This window comes from Osmerus mordax, chromosome 7 (assembly GCF_038355195.1).
Source record: "Osmerus mordax isolate fOsmMor3 chromosome 7, fOsmMor3.pri, whole genome shotgun sequence".
NCBI classification, from domain to species: domain Eukaryota; kingdom Metazoa; phylum Chordata; class Actinopteri; order Osmeriformes; family Osmeridae; genus Osmerus; species Osmerus mordax.
The window spans coordinates 20,827,944-20,847,455 of NC_090056.1; the positions used below are offsets into that span (position 1 = coordinate 20,827,944).

The 19,512-nt window shown below is 48.3% G+C and overlaps 1 protein-coding gene across 1 annotated transcript in view; it reads left to right on the forward strand.

Annotated features, from left to right (window-relative positions):
* The first annotated feature begins 8,169 nt into the window (after window positions 1–8,169).
* LOC136945536 (scavenger receptor cysteine-rich type 1 protein M160) overlaps window positions 8,170–19,512 on the forward strand; it is a 20,908-nt gene continuing 9,565 nt past the window's right edge. Inside the window, exons 1-10 of the mRNA XM_067239420.1 lie at window positions 8,170–8,227; window positions 9,441–9,764; window positions 10,002–10,103; window positions 11,243–11,464; window positions 12,275–12,487; window positions 12,930–13,118; window positions 14,846–15,031; window positions 15,822–16,092; window positions 16,727–16,944; window positions 17,422–17,702. Coding sequence (XP_067095521.1) covers window positions 8,170–8,227; window positions 9,441–9,764; window positions 10,002–10,103; window positions 11,243–11,464; window positions 12,275–12,487; window positions 12,930–13,118; window positions 14,846–15,031; window positions 15,822–16,092; window positions 16,727–16,944; window positions 17,422–17,702 — 2,064 coding nt within the window. The remainder of the gene's footprint in view (window positions 8,228–9,440; window positions 9,765–10,001; window positions 10,104–11,242; window positions 11,465–12,274; window positions 12,488–12,929; window positions 13,119–14,845; window positions 15,032–15,821; window positions 16,093–16,726; window positions 16,945–17,421; window positions 17,703–19,512) is intronic.

A 19,512-nucleotide genomic window follows, 5' to 3' on the forward strand; every position in this document is an offset into this window, starting at 1 on the left:
AGCGGAACACAGTTGACGCAATTGCACTGTGCTTCTAACGAGAGGAACCCTTTCCCGTCGCCGTATCGGCGCTGCATGAGCGAGGAGAGCTCGCTGGGAAGAGACGCGAGATGAAAGGTTGATGGACGTTGTTAGCGCGGAGACCTGGGACTATTAGCGCTCCGATGCTAACGAGCGGTAAATGGTGTCCGTGTTCTGAGGTCATGACCTGCTGATTACAGTCTGCAAATGCTGTGTGGCTGTCCACACACACACACACCCTGGTAACTACACACACACACACCCTGGTAACTACCCCCCCCCCCCCACACACACACACACACAGCCTGGTAACTACACACACACACACACACACACACACCCCCACACACACCCTGGTAACTACACCCCCCCCCCCCTACACCACCCCTGTGTCATTTTGACATGTCGGTGTAAAAATGTTCGTCTTGGTCCCGATTGCGTTGCTTGTATAGGGATTTACATTCCGTTCTGAAATTAAGTTTTTGTGGCAAAAAGTGCCTTGTGTCGCACAGGGGAACTCAGTGCTAGCCTAATGTCAGCACACGTTAGCAACGACGCATAGATACGACGTTCTAGTAAGACAGACAGCAATATGAGCGAGCCCTCAGCATTAATACCATAGCTAAAAGTCTAGGAAAGTTGATGCTACTTGGTTCCCCTTCGGTCTTTTGGTGAGCAGTCTCACGAGCCTTACTTACCCGGCGTCATGGAGCCAATCAGCTAAATACTTATTTATCACTAGCGTTGCTACCTACAAATACCATATTTTTCGGAAAATAAGCTGTGCAGCTGTGCTCCGTTTTGCTCCTAGATTCAGACCTAGCCCTCGTAAATTGTACAGCTAGCTAACTACTAGACTTCTGCTGTGTTGGAATCGCAGGAGATAACCAGTCGAAGGGCGTACAAAAACACAGGAGCACACCCCACAATTTCCCCAGAAACTGTACCCTCCTAGTCAACCGGTTGATTTTCCTGCACTGTACGGTGTAGTTCTGTGGCTGAGAGGTTACGGTGCACTGTGCCTGCTAGCAAAGATGTGGCTACTTTACACTGTGCCTGCTAGCAAAGATGTGGCTACTTTACACTGTGCCTGCTAGCTGAGATGTGGCTACTTTACACTGTGAATGCTAGCAGATATGTGGCTACTTTACACTGTGTCTGCTAGCTGAGATGTGGCTACTTTACACTGTGCCTGCTAGCAGAGATGTGGCTACTTTACACTGTGCCTGCTAGCTGAGATGCGGCTACTTTACACTGTGCCTGCTAGCAGAGATGTGGCTACTTTACACTGTGCCTGCTAGCTGAGATGTGGCTACTTTACACTGTGCCTGCTAGCTGAGATGTGGCTACTTTACACTGTGCCTGCTAGCTGAGATGTGGCTACTTTACACTGTGCCTGCTAGCAGAGATGCGGCTACTTTACACTGTGCCTGCTAGCTGAGATGTGGCTACTTTACACTGTGCCTGCTAGCAGAGATGTGGCTACTTTACACTGTGTCTGGTAAATAAGACCACAGATTTATCTTTGGTGGTCAGTCAAGTTCTGACCACCAAAACAACAGGTATGCACTTACATGTATTTATTTAGCAGACGCTTTTATCCAAAGCAACTTCCAAGAGAGAGCTTTACAAAAAGTGCATAGGTCAAGGATCATAAACAACGAGATAGGCCCAAAAAACATTGCGGGAAGCCAAAACATGAGCATACATTGTGATAAGGAACCAAGTGCCAATGGAAAGAAACATAAGAGCAAGTAGTTAAACAAGTTACAAATTAAACAACATGAACCTCTAAAGTGCGAGTGTGTACCTGTAGGAACACTTCTGATCCTTCATCTTCTGCTGTACTTTCTGTTTGCACTGTTTGTCTGTTATTTAGAATAAAAGCGAGAATAAGATGTAAATGTGGTATGACTACAGAGCCATGGGACTGAGATAAACCCCCACTCTGTAGCGTGTGTATATTAATGCATTCCTCCAACTCACATTGTTATTCTAACCCTGCAGCCCACAGCAGCATTCAGCTATTACTGGAGCTACTGCAGTATGTCACCCAGTACACACACACACGCATACTCTCTCTCACACGTACACACTCTCACGCACACTCTCTCACACACACACAAACATAAACTCTGTCTTACACAAACTATCACACACACACACATTCTTTCTCAAATACACACATAATCTCTCTCACACACTCATTCTCTAAAACACATCTACTCTCACACACACATATCCCCTCTTTCTCACACACACACACACATCCTGCCTCACACACACACATACCCTCTCACACACATACACACATCATCTCTCTCACACACACACATACCCTCTCACACACATACACACATCATCTCTCTCACACACACACACACACACACATACCCTCTCACACACATACACACATCATCTCTCTCACACACACACACACACACACATACCCTCACACACACATACACACATCATCTCACACACATACACACATCATCTCTCTCACACACACACATACCCTCTCACACACACACACACATCCCCTCTCTCACACACACACACATCCCCTCTCACACACACACACACATCCCCTCTCACACACACACATAAACCCTCTCACATACACACACGCTCAGAGTTGCAGTGTCTCGGGCCAGGTCCGGATCGGAGGAGTTCGTTTAAAAGCTTTTTCCAGACCCAACCACGGCATTGAGTAAGAGGAAGAGTGATTCATTTATAGAGGCGGTCTCAGCAGCTGCCCTCCTCGCCTCTCTCTTCCTCTCTCCTCTCTCCACTCCCCTCCTCTCTCCCCTCCTCTCTCCTACTCTCTCCTCTCTCCCCTCCTCTCTCCTCCTCTCTCCCCTCCTCTCTCCCCTCCTCTCCCCTCCTCTCTCCCCTCCTCTCCACTCCTCTCTCCCCTCCTCTCTCCACTCCTCTCTCCCCTCCTCTCCCCTCCTCTCTCCTACTCTCTCCTCTCTCCCCTCCTCTCTCCTCCTCTCTCCCCTCCTCTCTCCCCTCCTCTCCCCTCCTCTCTCCCCTCCTCTCCCCTCCTCTCTCCACTCCTCTCTCCCCTCCTCTCCCCTCCTCTCTCCTCATCTCTCCCCTCCTCTCTCCCCTCCTCTCCCCTCTCCTCTCCTCTCCCCTCTCCTCCTGTTAATCTCTTTCTCATTTCAGGAAGCTTGGGACCCAGGGATTACTTCTACTTATTTGAAAGTCTGGTGTGTTTTTCCTGTGTCTATCTCTACACTCACACATACAACATCTACACACACACAACCTCTACACAGACACAACATCTACACACACACAACCTCTACACAGACACAACATCTACACACACACAACCTCTACACAGATCTCAAAACCGACAACGTTTTTTACTGCTGGGAATTTTGACAGACAGAATCATCATCAAGTTGTACCACAGACTTGCAGCTCACAAACCATATTTATATTCACCTGGAATGAAGACAGAATACTATTTCCTGTCATCCATGCCTGTTGTTGTGGCTCTGCTCTGGGTTAACTATTACGTTAGTCTCCCATCTACAGGTAGGCAGTGGAATTGCAGGCTGGACATCTCCACATTAAGGTTACATTATCTTCCATGTAACTAAGAAACACTACATGAAGGTTACATGAACTGCCATATAACCAGAGATGGCAAAAGTACACACATCCTTCACTCAAGTAGAAGTACAGATACTCATGTTTAAAAAGTTGAAGTACTGTCTGCACTTTTTCACTCAAGTTAAAGTAAAGAAGTATGGGCTTTGACATAGACTTAAGTAAAAAGTTGCCATTCATTTTTTCACACACAGTGAAAGGAGAGGAGACCAGAGAAGCCTAAAACAGAGCAGAGTAAAGCTGAGTACAGTAGAGTCCTCATCTAGTACTCATCATTGATGTATGTATATATTTATTTAACAAAAAAAAAATCTTGTTGCTTTCTACATGAAGGTTAGATTAACTGCCATGTAACTACATAAGATATGTTTATATAACCACAGAGTCATGATAAGCATGTATGTGAAAGAACTCTTTCCTGCTGAGACAGGAAGTTGTGGTGTTCATGTAGTGCAGAGATGCTCCCCTGTGGTGAGAAGGGGGTCTCTCCCCTCTCTCTCTGTCTCTCTGTCTCTCTCTGTCTCTCCCCCTCTCTCTCTCTCTGTCTCTCTCCCTCTCTCTCTCTGTCTCTCTCCCTCTCTCTCTCTCTGTCTCTCTCTCTGTCTCTCTCCCTCTCTCTCTGTATGTCTCTCTCCCTCTCTCTCTCTCTGTCTCTCTCCCTCTCTCTCTCTCTGTCTCTCTCCCTCTCTCTCTCTGTCTCTCTCCCTCTCTCTCTCTCTGTCTCTCTCCCTCTCTCTCTCTGTCTCTCTCCCTCTCTCTCTCTCTGTCTCTCTCTCTCTCTCTGTCTCTCTCCCTCTCTCTCTGTGTGTCTCTCTCCCTCTCTCTCTCTCTGTCTCTCTCCCTCTCTCTCTCTCTGTCTCTCTCCCCTCTCTCTCTCTCTCTCCCCTCTCTCTCTGTCTCTGTCTCTCTCCCCTCTCTCTCTCTCTCCCCTCTCTCTCTGTCTCTGTCTCTCTCCCCTCTCTCTCTCTGTTTCTCCACCCCCTCTCTCTCTCTCCCTCTCTCTCAGTTCATAATGCTTTATCGACATGAATGTTCAGGTTAAACAGTATTGCCAAAGCAGTCCACAGTGAATGGACAATATATTTTTTTCAACATATAACATAACAAGGAGTCTAACTGACGGTAATAATATCACAAAATACCATATAAGGTTTGTGTGAGTGTGATTATAGAAAAGTAAAACAGATACATTCATGTTAAAGATACAGAAAAGTTTCAACAATCATACAAGGTTGATTCACTTTCCCTCAGGTTGTGACATTTAGATACATATCTAGCAGCAAGACTTGCAGTAGGCCCTTCGCACAGAGATATCCTTAATTTCTAATTTCTCTATCTGTCTCTCTCTCTCTGTTTCCAGTCTCGCCCCCAGACATTTTTCATTGGGGTGGCCAGATGGGGCAAGGGAAAATCTTGGGTTGGCACACCAAAATCAAAACACATAGCAATAATTTTAAAAAGTGTCTTCCTCAAAAACCCCTAGACAAAAAGCGCATATGGTATTTAACAGAGCTGTACTTACGTACCATAGCAAACATTGGGGTTTTAAGTGCAATGTTCTAAAAATACGCTCTCGGTGTGATCGGTGAGACAGACAGTAGCACCGTCAGGGAGGACCGGGGGGCTCTCTGTCTCTCTCCCCTCCCCCTTCTCTAGAACTCTTGGGGGGTCTCTAAGGTACAGCACATCCTGCAGTGAGACAGAAACATCCTAACCCAAGATTCAGCCCTTACTGAAATAAACAATCCTCGATGCGGTGTGATATAAAAAGTACACCAGTAAGCTCTGTTCCCCGTGTGAACATGAGCACCACGCAGGCTTAAGGTCAAGAGCTGCATGCAGGCAGGAGTCAGACATCCTCAGAACGATTAGATTTGACATTTCATGCTTTTAGCAGACGCTTCCAGATGCTTTGTTAAAGCGATGTGCAAATAGTTCTCAAAGAAAGTCGCTGTGAAATATTTTTACTGTTGCTTGCTTTTCTACAGGTACACTCTTGCACTTTTTTTGTGAGAGTTTCATGTTGTTTAATTGTGACTTGTTTAACAACATGCTCTTATGGTTCTTCCCATTGGCACTTATTTGGTTTTTCACAATGTATGCTTCATGTTTTGGTTGCTCGCAATGTTTGGGGCTATCTCGTTGTTATGATCAGTGACCTCTGCTCTTTTGTAAAACTCTCTCGTGGAAGTCGCTTTGGATAAAAGCGTCTGCTAAATGCGTAAATGTAAAGTACAACAGAAGTGTAACAGTCAGGCAAGGAACGGTTTGTCATGAACATTTCTTTATGACAGCAGAAGAGATCATCACAGTACACATGGGTGTTCTCTCACCAAGGAGGAACGACTGAAAATTACATTTCTCATGACTGATCTTCTGAATAATGTTGTGTGTTCCGTGTTACGGAGGCCTACGCAGGAATCGCTGATAACAGTCCCTGGGAACATAGGCCAGATAGATGATCACAACTTGATAAGGTGTGCAGAGCAGAATGTTTTAATATGTTAGTGAAATACATCCTCTTTTGCGATGAATCATACTATGTAGGTAGAAGGGCTGATATGGTGAAATAATTGTTTTTCTCTTTTACTCTCAATTTCTCTCATTCCGTATTCTCTCTCCTCTTTCTCTCCCTCTCTCTCTCTCCCCCCCTCTCTCTCTCTCTCTCTCTCTCTCTCTTTCTCTCTAGCTCTCTCTCTCTCCCTCGCTCTCTTTCTCTCTTTCTCTCCCTCCCCTTCTATCCCCATCTTCTAACCCCATATACTACCTCTCTCATCCCCCCCTGCTCGCTGGGTGCTCTGACCCCCTGGGACTTTCCTGTGGGTTCCCAGCTATTACACTTACTCACCTCAGCTCCGATAGCAGATCTCTTCAGCTCAACTATCAGATCTCAGCGTGTTTCACACAGGAAGCCCAGCTACCACGCAATCTAAGGGCACACCAGGTGCACAGCTACTTATTTTATTTATTTATTAACATTTAAATTATATTTTATGGTGATCATTATTTTATATTAATAGTAACATTTTACTATGTGAAGTATAAAAGTATGTATTCATATTTGCAAAGACAACTATAAATAAATGTAAAACAATGTATAAGCATAGATTTAAATATTAATATAAAATGTTAGAGTCTTGCACAGTGGTGTGGGGGTCATTCTAAAACTCGAAATGATGACGTTTGTCAAATAATTTACTCTAAAAAAGTTTTCATTAAGAAGAATATTCTGTACCATAACTGAACATAAGTACTGTAGTTACACTATTAAGACTAGGGTGCTCACATTTTGTTTACACAGAGAAGTTTTTTTCAACACAGGACTAGTGCAGACCAGACCCTCTCAACACAGGACTACTGCTGCCCAGATCAGACCCTCTCAACACAGGACTAGTGCTGCCCAGATCAGACCCTCTCAACACAGGACTACCGCTGCCCAGATCAGACCCTCTCAACACAGGACTAGTGCTGCCCAGACCAGACCCTCTCAACATGTTAGTGCTGCCCAGACCAGACCCTCTCAACATGCTAGTGCTGCCCAGACCAGACCCTCTCAACATGCTAGTGCTGCCCAGATCAGACCCTCTCAACATGCTAGTGCTGCCCAGACCAGACCCTCTCAACATGCTAGTGCTGCCCAGATCAGACCCTCTCAACATGCTAGTGCTGCCCAGACCAGACCCTCTCAACATGCTAGTGCTGCCCAGACCAGACCCTCTCAACATGCTAGTGCTGCCCAGACCAGACCCTCTCAACATGCTAGTGCTGACCTTAGTATGACAGCTCCAGACACGCTTCCAGGAGTTGGGCCATAAACGCACGTCATGAATTATGGCTCTGCCTCTGCATTCCTACGAGTGGACTTTCTCACATCCTCCTCTAACACCAAGATCTCGCACTTAGGCTCACTAACTTCTATAGTTCATAATCAGTCACAGCTTAACATATGGTTTTTAATAATACAGAATATAATATAAGGGGTTGATTGAGAGACTCATTTTCAATCAGACAGTTCCATACTGGTAACCCATCTTCAACATTTAAACAGTGTGATATCAATTTCCAGGTTAGTACCCTAACCCAGAACCTGCATCTCAAATGTTACTAATAGTTATTATGTATTTGTATGTTATTTTATCTTAAATCCTTGTAGGTGTTTGTGTGGAAGAACCTGAACATCACAGCGATGATAGCACTGATTACCATCCCTGGAAGGTGTTTAAGTTAACTTAACCTCCAAATTGTTCAGGTGTTGCTTGTTTACCAAAGCAGCAGTTACTATGTACAGTATAGCCTACATCACTGTTTTTTTAATTACACATTAACATTTTGGATTGGGATTGAATTGATGATTCAAATTTATGATTTCTCAACTTGAATAAAAATATATTTCCCTTCAGTCCTGTGTTGCAGATGGGAGGGGTCGGCATACATTAATGTTTGAAGGAAGCGGCACCAGCGCGGCTGACTTGACGCGCTGCAGCAGAGCTCGTTAAACTGTTGAGCAGGTCTGCTGTGATCATGAGCTTGCTGCTGTTGCTTCTATGGGCGCCTGTGCTGCACCTGGAGTCCACACAAGGTGAGGAAACATCTGTTTATAACACCTGGAAATTAGAATGTGATGTGTTCATTTAGATGATACTTTTATCCAAAGCGAAGTACGGAGGAGGGGGGGTTTGAACCAGCGACTTCTTGATCTGCAATTAAATGCTCTACCACTGATCGTACTGTCCATCCCCAAGAGAAATTAGATCAACGTTTTATTTGTTTTCACTTTCTTAGACACCATGGATGGATGCGGGTTAATGTACATGTTCGTTAAAGGTCAAAGGTTAGAGATGGAATCTTATAATATACAAAGTCAGTAAGAATGTTATTTTTAGTAACAAATACAATTATTTTTACTATAATAAAAAAAAAACGTTAATTTTGTTTCAATGTTGGTCTCTAAACAATAACATGTTTAGCCTACATGGTAACACAGAAACATAAATAGACTGATAGGCTATAATTAAAAATACATTTTGATCCAAATATGGAATAATTCTTCAACATACCAAAATGAATAATGACGTTTATTCCGATCATTTCATCTGAATAAACACAGTAGCAAAGTGCGGTTCCCGCCCTGGTGGGTCTGTGATGCGCTTCACACGCATCTCACTGATGAACCCTGTTGCCTGAGATCACCCTGAGATCAACATAATTAATTATCAACAGTTATTAAATAAATAAAAAAGTGGGATACAAGAATGTAACTTGTGAAATATTGTACCAACAACTTAACGTTCCGCGGGGAACACATCGTTTGAAAAGTTGAAATCATTAGGCCTACTTTTCATAAACCTTTTCCTTGGGGGGAACACTTTAAGAAAATTAATCTCACAATATTTGTTTTTACTTGTAGTTATGCACCTATAACTTAATTAACTAACTAGAATTAAATATACCAGTCCCCAGAGGTCCTTCAAATTTGTGACATCGTTAGAAACCCCCAGGATGTCCTCTCAGTTCGGACAACATAGGCTACATCAATACAAAGAGAAGAATTATTGCACATATATCCCAAAACCAAAAATCAACTTTGGTGGATAGGCCAAATAATGACATGCTGGGTCTCGAGCTGCGATAGTAAATGCCGTTCCTTGACTCTGATCCCAGAAATACTGTTTCAACTCTTCACTTGTGATCCTTTATCTCCTGTTGTACTTTCTACACACACTATTTAAACGCCACTTTGGATAAAAATATCTGAAAATGAATAAAACGTAACCTAAATGTTTTCGACCAAGGACGCGTTCGGCTGAAGCTGAAGGGGGTGAACGCTCCGTGCCAGGGCTACATCCAAGTCTTTCGCGAGGGGGTCTGGGGGTTCGTAGGCGACCAGGACTGGACCGACGCTAACGAACAGGTGGTCTGTCGGAGCGCCGGTTGCGGAGCGCGAGACGCGTCAACCGCGCGAGAGCGCTCCGTGATGCACCCCAGCCCGGGTGATGTCACCTGGATGAACGAGGTGAAGTGTTCTGGAACCGAGGAACACCTCTGGCTCTGCCATTTCCCCGGGTGGAACGTCAGCATCTACAACAAGGACACCGTCCGCATGATTTATTGCACAGGTGAATTATAAATAATTTTTCTGTTAATGACTGAAGAGGGTTTGCGATAGTACAACGCTGAATATCTATGTTTCTGTTGATGTTTTTAAACTCTGTAACTGGAACATCTAAAAAAAATGAGAATTGAGAATGTTGTCGATAAACGTAAGAAATTATTTAGTTTATATGTAAAACATGTCGGGGACATATTTAGAGCCCTTCTAACGGTGTTTGTTTGCGTTGGTTTCTGCCCTCCAGAGAATATCTCGCTGAGCCTGAGCAAAGGCGAGGGCGCGTGCGCTGGGAGCTTGCTCATCAACAGTTCCTCTGGGCCGGGCTTCCTCTGCGCTGACAAGTCGGGTAGGAGTTTTATCAAACTGTTTTGTTTTATAGGCTGCTTTTTATTTTTGGTCCTCACCATTAGTGTGTCAGTAGAACAGTTTGAGAAGTGTGTGGTGTATGGGAATGTTGTGGAGGGTTTGTCTGTGTTTTGTTAGGCTGCGCCATTTGTCTCAATGTCTCTCATGTAAAACGTTGGATTAAACTAAATATAGAATCTTATATTTCTCCAATAAAGTACCAACAGAGATGGTAAAGGTACACACATCCTTCACTCAAGTAGAAGTTCATATATTCATGTTTATAAAAACTATGGTAAAACTTGACTACACTTTTTCACTCAAGTTAAAGTAAAAAAGTGTGGGCTCTGACATATACTTAAGTAAAAAGTAGCCATTACTACACCAGTTGGACCTCATATCATACAGACAAAAGACACTATCGGTGCGCAGCGCATTCGCCAGGATTCCTTTTTGACACTGTCAATTTTGAACATCTCCCTCATATATGCCATGGGTGATCAGGAATGTCTCTATTCTCAGTCATGTCGACATCGTTAACTCCATCTGTTTCATCCATAAGTACCTATTTTTCTAAACCTATTTTTTCAACCTTTAGAAAAAAAAATCGAAACTGTTTTCGAAAAAATTTCTTCATCACCACATACAGCGCATAGTCGAGCTGTGCCGGTCTGTTGTATCAATGTTGTTAGTCAACACTTCTGAACAGGTACAATTCTGTTAAGTACCTCTCCCCTCAGAATAGGATTCTGCCTGAGATTCAACACATTCATGAGTCCAGCCCCTACAGCCGCACTCACTGGATGTGAGTGCGGCTGTAGGGGCTGTAGGGGCTGTAGGGGCTGTAGGGGCTGTAGCGGCTGTAGGGGCTGTAGGGGCTGTAGGGGCTGTAGCGGCTGTAGCGGCTGTATGGGCTGTAGGGGCTGTAGGGGCTGTAGGGGCTGTAGCGGCTGTAGCGGCTGTATGGGCTGTAGGGGCTGTAGGGGCTGTAGGGGCTGTAGCGGCTGTAGCGGCTGTGCACACAACAACAAATGCCAGTGACATTATAACTGATATCAGTTAATAACTATCACTTAAACAATTATATAAATAAAGATAATAAATATCACTTAATAACTAATATTGGTATTTGTCCTCTAGTGTCAGATGTTGCGGCAAAGCTTGCGTGTGCGGCTCTGGGATGCGGAGGGATGAGGAAGACCCTCCTGCCCAGGGGGCTGCCTGCCGGCCATGCCTCCATGAGGGCCTTCTCCCTGGGCTCGTGTTTGGGCGAGGAGCAGCACCTCTGGCAGTGTGGGGTCAGGCCCGACACCACATGCACACAGCCTTTATCCATCACCTGCTCAGGCAAGGCTCTGGGACGTCTGTCTGTTACTCTGTGTACAGTGTAGTCTGTGTGCTGTCTGTTACTCTGTGTACAGTGTAGTCTGTGTGCTGTCTGTTACTCTGTGTACAGTGTAGTCTGTGTGCTGTCTGTTCCTCTGTGTACAGTGTAGTCTGTGTGCTGTCTGTTACTCTGTGTACAGTGTAGTCTGTGTGCTGTCTGTTACTCTGTGTACAGTGTAGTCTGTGTGCTGTCTGTTACTCTGTGTACAGTGTAGTCTGTGTGCTGTCTGTTCCTCTGTGTACAGTGTAGTCTGTGTGCTGTCTGTTACTCTGTGTACAGTGTAGTCTGTGTGCTGTCTGTTACTCTGTGTACAGTCTAGTCTGTGTGCTGTCTGTTACTCTGTGTACAGTCTAGTCTGTGTGCTGTCTGTTACTCTGTGTACAGTCTAGTCTGTGTGCTGTCTGTTACTCTGTGTACAGTCTAGTCTGTGTGCTGTCTGTTACTCTGTGTACAGTCTAGTCTGTGTGCTGTCTGTTACTCTGTGTACAGTGTAGTCTGTCAGGCTGTGTATAATGTAGAATTCTTTAAACATATTTTCAATTTGTTACTATGGGTAACTGAGTGTGTGAATTGTATCCATTCGCAATTAAATCTACCACACAAGAAAATGTGCAAGAAGCGAAGAGGTTTGAATATTCTCTGAAACCTCTGTGTAAACGTACAGTCTGAAAGGTCTAATAACCCCAGTAAATAAGATAAGAAAAGTTTATTGTCCATTAAATTGACATAAAATGGATAATTATATTAATGAATAAATGTTATAAAATCTCCCCTGCCGTGCACAGGCCACACCAAACTGAGTATCAGTGGGAGGAACATGTGCGCCGGCCCCCTGCTGGTGGAGAAAGGAAGCACGTGGACGCCGGTCTGCCAGAGCTCGTTCAGCCTGAACGACACGACCCCTAGCAGCATGTGTCTCCAGATGAGGTGTGGCTCCTCTGGACGTCTGGAGCCAGCCCAGTGTAACGGCTCCACCCCCCTCACCCTCACCTGCTCAGGTGAGACTCCACCCCCCTCACCCTCACCTGCTCAGGTGAGACTCCACCCCCCCTCACCCTTACCTGCTCAGGTGAGACTCCACCCCCCTCACCCTCACCTCCTCAGGTTATTGCCAAGTGAGTTACATAAACAAGGAATTTGCTGTGGTTGCTGCATACCAAAAAAATACAGAAAAATTATAATAAAGATTGCTATAGAATATAGAATACCTGACCTGACTAACCCTCTCTACCTGACCTGACTAACCCTCTCTACCTAACCTGAATAACCCTCTCTACCTGACCTGACTAACCCCTCTCTACCTGACCTGACTAACCCTCTCTACCTGACCTGACTAACCCTCTCTACCTGACCTGACTAACCCTCTCTACCTGACCTGACTAACCCTCTCTACCTGACCTGACTAACCCCTCTCTACCTGACCTGACTAACCCTCTCTAGACGAGGACCAGCTGGTGCTGATGCACAACAGGGAGCCCTCTCACTGCTTCGGCTCGGTGCATGTGAACCGCTCAGGGGTGCTGGAGGGGGTGTGTAGCGACGGCTGGGACAAGACGGACGGTGCTGTGGTCTGCAGAGAGCTGGGCTGTGGGGCGGTGATCTACCCCGAGGAGGGCAGCATCACCCAGGGTTGGCAGCATCACCCAGGCTGGGAGGTTCAACATGGTGGAATGTGAGGAGAACGACCTGCATCTCCTGCACTGTCGATCCAGGTACTGCTGAGCAGCACCTTCCATCTCTTATTACTGGACTGAGGAGGGTTATTCATGGCTTTATATATTTTTCGTCGCATATTTCTACATTTTTATGATGTAGCAGGTGCTTCTTACCCTGGCTCTGCCCTCTTACGTACTTAGGACCAGGCTAGGTGCTTCTACCGTGTTTTAAGTGTTTAAACATTAGAGATTGTGCTGTAGCACAAGACTGCCTCCATGAAATAGTTTGATGTTGCACTTTCGATAATGAGGTTCTTGCTGCACAATTGCAGAATAACATGTAATACTGTAAATGAGATGTTTATTGTTGCACCGTATTTGAGACAGAATTGTTTTTGTAACGTGCCTGGTAGCTGAGATGGGGTTACTCTGCGCTGTGCCTGGTAGCTGAGATGGGGGTTACTCTGCGCTGTGCCTGGTAGCTGAGATGGGGTTACTCTGCGCTGTGCCTGGTAGCTGAGATGGGGGTTACTCTGCTCTGTGCCTGGTAGCTGAGATGGGGTTACTCTGCGCTGTGCCAGGTAGCTGAGATGGGGTTACTCTGCGCTGTGCCTGGTAGCTGAGATGGGGTTACTCTGCGCTGTGCCTGGTAGCTGAGATGGGGTTACTCTGCGCTGTGCCTGGTAAATGAGCGGTTAGGGAATCGGGCTAGTAATCAGAAGGTCGCTGTTCGATTGCCGGCTGTGCCAAATGACGTTGTGTCCTTGGGCAAGGCACTTCACCCTACTTGCCTCGGGGGAATGTCCCTGTACTTACTGTAAGTCGCTCTGGATAAGAGCGTCTGCTAAATGACTAAATGTACTTGACATGAAAATAAATGTACATGTCACTTTGGTCTGTCCTCCAAGGTACGAGCAGAGGAGCGTCTCCTGTAAGGAGGCCCGTGTGGTGTGCACAGGTCAGCCTGGATTCACTTCTCCTAGGTTCCTTGTTTAGCACAGCAAACACACATATCCCTTCTCTCTTTATCTCTGTCTCTCTTTTTTGCTCTCACTCTCTGTTTTTCTCCCTCCCTCCCTCCCTCCCTCCCTCCCTCCCTCCCTCCCTCCCTCCCTCCCTCCCTCCCTCCCTCCCTCCCTCCCTCCCTCCCTCCCTCCCTCCCTCCCTCCCTCCCTCCCTCCCTCTCTATCTATCTATCTATCCTCTCTCTCTCTCCTCTTCTCCCTCCCTCCCTCCATCCCTCCCTCCCTCCCTCCCTCCCTCCCTCCCTCCCTCCCTCCCTCCCTCCCTCCCTCCCTCCCTCCCTCCCTCCCTCCCTATCTATCTATGCTATCTATCTATCTATCTATCTATCTATCTATCTATCTCCTCCCTCCCTCCCTCCCTCCCTCCCTCCCTCCCTCCCTCCCTCCCTCCCTCCCTCCCTCCCTCCTCCCTCCCTCCCTCCCTATCTATCTATCTATCTATCTATCTATCTATCTATCTATCTATCTATCTATCTATCTCCTCCCTCCCTCCCTCCCTCCCTCCCTCCCTCCCTCCCTCCCTCCCTCCCTCCCTCCCTCCCTCCCTCCCTCCCTCCCTCCCTCCCTCCCTCCCTCCCTCCCTCCCTCCCTCTACCCGGTCTTTTTGAAGAACGTTTTGTTTTTCTTCATTCCTTCTTCCCTCGTCACGTCTCCCCTGTCCTCTCTGTGACACCAGACAGTATGAAGGTGCGCTTGGTGGACGGGCTGGGGCGGTGCGCAGGCCGGGTGGAGCTCCAGTACGAAGGGTCCTGGTGGAGGGTGAGCGAGGAAGGCTGGATAAGAGCTAACTCCGGACAGCGTCTGTGGGAGTCTGGGTGTGGGCTGTCGCAGACGACCACGGATCGTTTCTTCCAGGGGACAGGTGAGGTGTTCAGCCACAAGCTCGTATGTCCCACTGGGTCTGATCGCCTGGCCAACTGCAGCATCAACTTCAGACCTGCAGTGAACCCACAGGACCAAGATGAAGATGCTGACTTGTAAAGGTACCTGTTATTATCTCTCTCTCTCACTCCCTCTCTGTCTCTTTCTCTGTCTCTCTGTCTCTCTGTCTCTCTCTCTCTCTCTCTCTCTCTCTCTCTCTCTCGCTCTCTCTCTCTCTCTCTCTCTCTCTCTCTCTCTCTCTCTCTCTCTCTCTCTCTCACTCCTTCTCTGTCTCTCTGTCTCTCTGTTTCTCTCACTCTCTCTTTATGTAAACTAATGCATAGTGCCCATGATACAATTGGTGGCTCACACACATAGATTCCTGGAATTATAGTTAGAGCACAGTGCCAGCGATGATATCGGTGACACACACAGATTTCTGCAGTTATATGTAGGTCGTGTATATATAAATCTAGTGCCCATGATGCGGTGATGACAGTTCTTATATTTCCCAGATCACAATTGAAATTCTCTGTCATCTCTGAAGTACTTCAATCTCCACATCTATTCTAGTCATTGCCAATGCTATGGTAGCCTTCTTTCATGAAATGATTATGTAGCCTTCATTAGTCTGCTGTTTCCTACGTTATAAATTGCTTATGTTATGTTGATCAAAATGTATTATGGTTCTCTGTTAAATTGTCTTACCACCACAAACACCTAGGACATTTAGTTCATAACATAAATGATTAACTATATCTTTACCCCCCCCCCCCCACGCCCCCCCTCAGACCATGCACTGCTGTACCTGTCAGGGGGTCTGGCTGCTCAGGTGTGGAGCAGGTGCAGAACGATGGCCACACCTACTTCCTGTCTGGGTCCAGCTCCACCTGGCACCAGGACTCCGCCCACGGTCGTCTGCAGACACCTGCGCTGCGGAGCCAGTGTGTCCTTCACCACCGTCGACGTCACTGGCGTCACTGACGTCAGTGACGCCAGTGGCGCCAGTGACATCAGTGACGCCAGTGACATCAGTGACGCCAGTGACATCAGTGACATCAAGTGACGTCAGTCACCAGCGCATGCGCTCCTACAACTGCTCGTCCAGGGAGGATTCTCTATTTGACTGTCCAATGACTGAGGGTCAGACTGAGGAGCCAATCAGAGCGAGGTAGCCGTCGTCAGATGTTCAGGTGTGATACGTCTTTCCATTCATGTTACTCATTGATTTTTTATTTCTTCACTGAAAAATGTATATATTGTTGAAACTATTTTATATATAAAATACACCGTGCAGAAGTTTTTGGCTTCTTAGGCCAAGATTCATTACATGAATATTGTCGTATATATTATATACTTTTTTGGTCTTTCTGTCTGTATTTGTGTGGTAATATAAAAGTTACATTTAGTTTAGTCTTTTCATTTCTTAAGGTGATTTTTCTATACTTAAAAAATTAAAATAAATTGTCACTAAGGCTTTTGCACAGTACTGTTTATTTAAAGTTTAGTCGAAAAATCCAACAAACGTTTTAATGAGCATTTCCACAGTCGCATAACAGTGCCCTGCGTGTCTGTGTGGTTGCCGTGTGGGTTGCCGTGTGGTTGCCGTGCAGGATCCCGGAGCATGCGCCTGCAGGGCTTGTGCTGGGGGCAGGTGGAGGTGTGTGTGGACAGGGACTGTCGGGCCCTGTCCCAGGAGGGCTTGGACGGAAGGCCAGGCCCAGAGGCTGTGCGAGGACCTGGGGTGCGGAAACACCCTGCCCCCGACAGCAGACAGGGTGGGGCAGAAAGTGGGCGTGTCCTTCCTCAGCCTGCACCAAGCCCAGGCCAGCCTGCCACTGGAACAGGCCAGCATGGTGCCCTGCAGGGGGGAGCTGTGCACCACCAGGCTGGCCGCACACGTGTTCTGCTCAGGTATGGCAGGGGGGGAGGGAGGGAGGGGGGGGAGTGAAGAAGGAGGGCGGGAGGGTCCAACTTGGGGGGCGGGGCGTGGGGAGATTAGTGGAAGGAGGGCGGTGAGGAAAAGGGGGGGGGGGGAGAAGGAAAGCAGGAGGCTGGGACACAGGAAGGATGTGTTCAGACTGGGACCACAGGGAAGGATGTGTTCAGACTGGGACACAGAAGGATGTGTTCAGACTGGGACACAGGAAGGATGTGTTCAGACTGGGACACAGGAAGGGTGTGTTCAGACTGGGACACAGGAAGGGTGTGTTCAGACTGGGACACAGGAAGGGTGTGTTCAGACTGGGACACAGGAAGGGTGTGTTCAGACTGGGACACAGGAAGGGTGTGTTCAGACTGGGACACAGGAAAGATGGGGACTAGATATCAACATTGTATTTCCAGACTCTGTGGAGGGACAGATGTGATTCTGGCTGTGTTGTGATTCAGGCAGCATCAAGGCCCAACTAGTAGATCCCAGAGACAAGTGCTCGGGGAACGTGGAGATGTTCTACCTGGGCAAGACCAGGCTGGTCTGCAAGGAGGCCCTCCAGAAGGCCGAAGCCAAGAATGCCATCTGCAGCGAGCTGGGCTGCGGCACGCCTCTCAGTCTGCTCCAGTACTTTGGCTCACCGCGCCTCAGGGGCCTCAGCGTGGCCTCGCTCGTTTGCCCACCGGGGAGCAGCAGGACCAGGAACTGCTCTGTCTCCCTGCAGCAGTCCTGCTCGCCTGTCGGCCTCCGGTGCTCTGGGTAGGTGCTGGTGGCGTGGTGGGCTGTGTGTGTGTATGTGTGTGTTTATTCATGTGTGTGTGGTATGTAAGTCTGTGTGTATGTCTGTGTATCTGTGTTTTGTGGCAACCAAGGGGCGGTAGCCAGGAGCGAACAGCACAGAACTACTGAAAAACATGGTTGGTTGGTGGTTGAAAATAGCAGGCGTTTATTTAACCAAACTACCAAACAAAACACAAAATAACTCAGGTTCTCCCTGGGTCGAGGGAACGTTCTGGACTGGTCAGACGGGCCTCGTCTCCTCACTGAAACATCACACAGGAGGAGTTGGTTAGCTTAGTGTGTACTACCTGTTGGAGTTCAGCTCCTACTCTGTTCTAGCGATCTCCCCTTGCGGCAGGGCTGGTCGGCATGGTGTAGCCATCCTCCATCCCCACTCATGAGCCGCACCTGTGCAGCTCCTTGTCTCCTGCGGGGGCGGCCCCCGGACATACCTGCCCCTGATCACCTGCCCCCCCCGGACATACCTTCCCCTGATCTCCGGCCCCCGGACATACCTTCCCCCTGACACCTCCCCCATACCTCCCCTGACCCCCCCCGGACATACCTTCCCCTGATCACCTGCCCCGGACATACCTTCCCCTGATCACCTGCCCCCGGACATACCTTCCCCTGATCACCTGCCCCCGGACATACCTTCCCTGATCACCTCCCCGGACATACCTTCCCCTGATCACCTGCCCCCGGACATACCTTCCCCTGATCACCTGCCCCCGGACATACCTTCCCTGATCACCTGCCCCCGGACATACCTTCCCCTGATCACCTGCCCCGGACATACCTTCCCCTGATCACCTGCCCCCGACATACCTTCCCCTGATCACCTGCCCCCGGACATACCTTCCCCTGATCACCTGCCCCCCGGACATACCTTCCCCTGATCACCTGCCCCCGGACATACCTTCCCCTGATCACCTGCCCCCGGACATACCTTCCCCTGATCCACCTGCCCCCCGGACATACCTGCCCCTGATCACCTGCCCCGGACATACCTTCCCCTGATCACCTGCCCCCGGACATACCTTCCCCTGATCACCTGCCCCGGACATACCTTCCCCTGATCACCTGCCCCCGGACATACCTTCCCCTGATCACCTGCCCCGGACATACCTTCCCCTGATCACCTGCCCCCGGACATACCTTCCCCTGATCACTGCCCCCGGACATACCTTCCCTGATCACCTGCCCCGGACATACCTTCCCTGATCACCTGCCCCCGGACATACTTCCCCTGATCACCTGCCCCCGGACATACCCTTCCCCTGATCACCTGCCCCGGACATACCTTCCCCTGATCACCTGCCCCCGGACATACCTTCCACTGATCACCTGCCCCCGGACATACCTTCCCCTGATCACCTGCCCCGGACATACCTTCCCCTGATCACCTGCCCCCGGACATACCTTCCCCTGATCACCTGCCCCCGGACATACCTTCCCCCTGATCACCTGCCCCCGGACATACCTTCACCCTGATCACCTGCCCCCGGACATAACCTTCCCCTGATCACCTGCCCCCGGACATACCTTACCCTCACTGCCGAAAACTCAACACCTGCCCCGGACATACCTTCCCCCTGATCACCTGGGGGGGGGGGGGTCCCCAGGAACATACCTTCCCCTGATCACATGCCCCGACATACCTTCCCCTGATCACCTGCCCGGACATACCTTCCCCTGATCACCTAGCCCGGGACCATACCTTCCCTCCATGCCCGAACATACATCCCCTGATCACCTGGCCCGACATA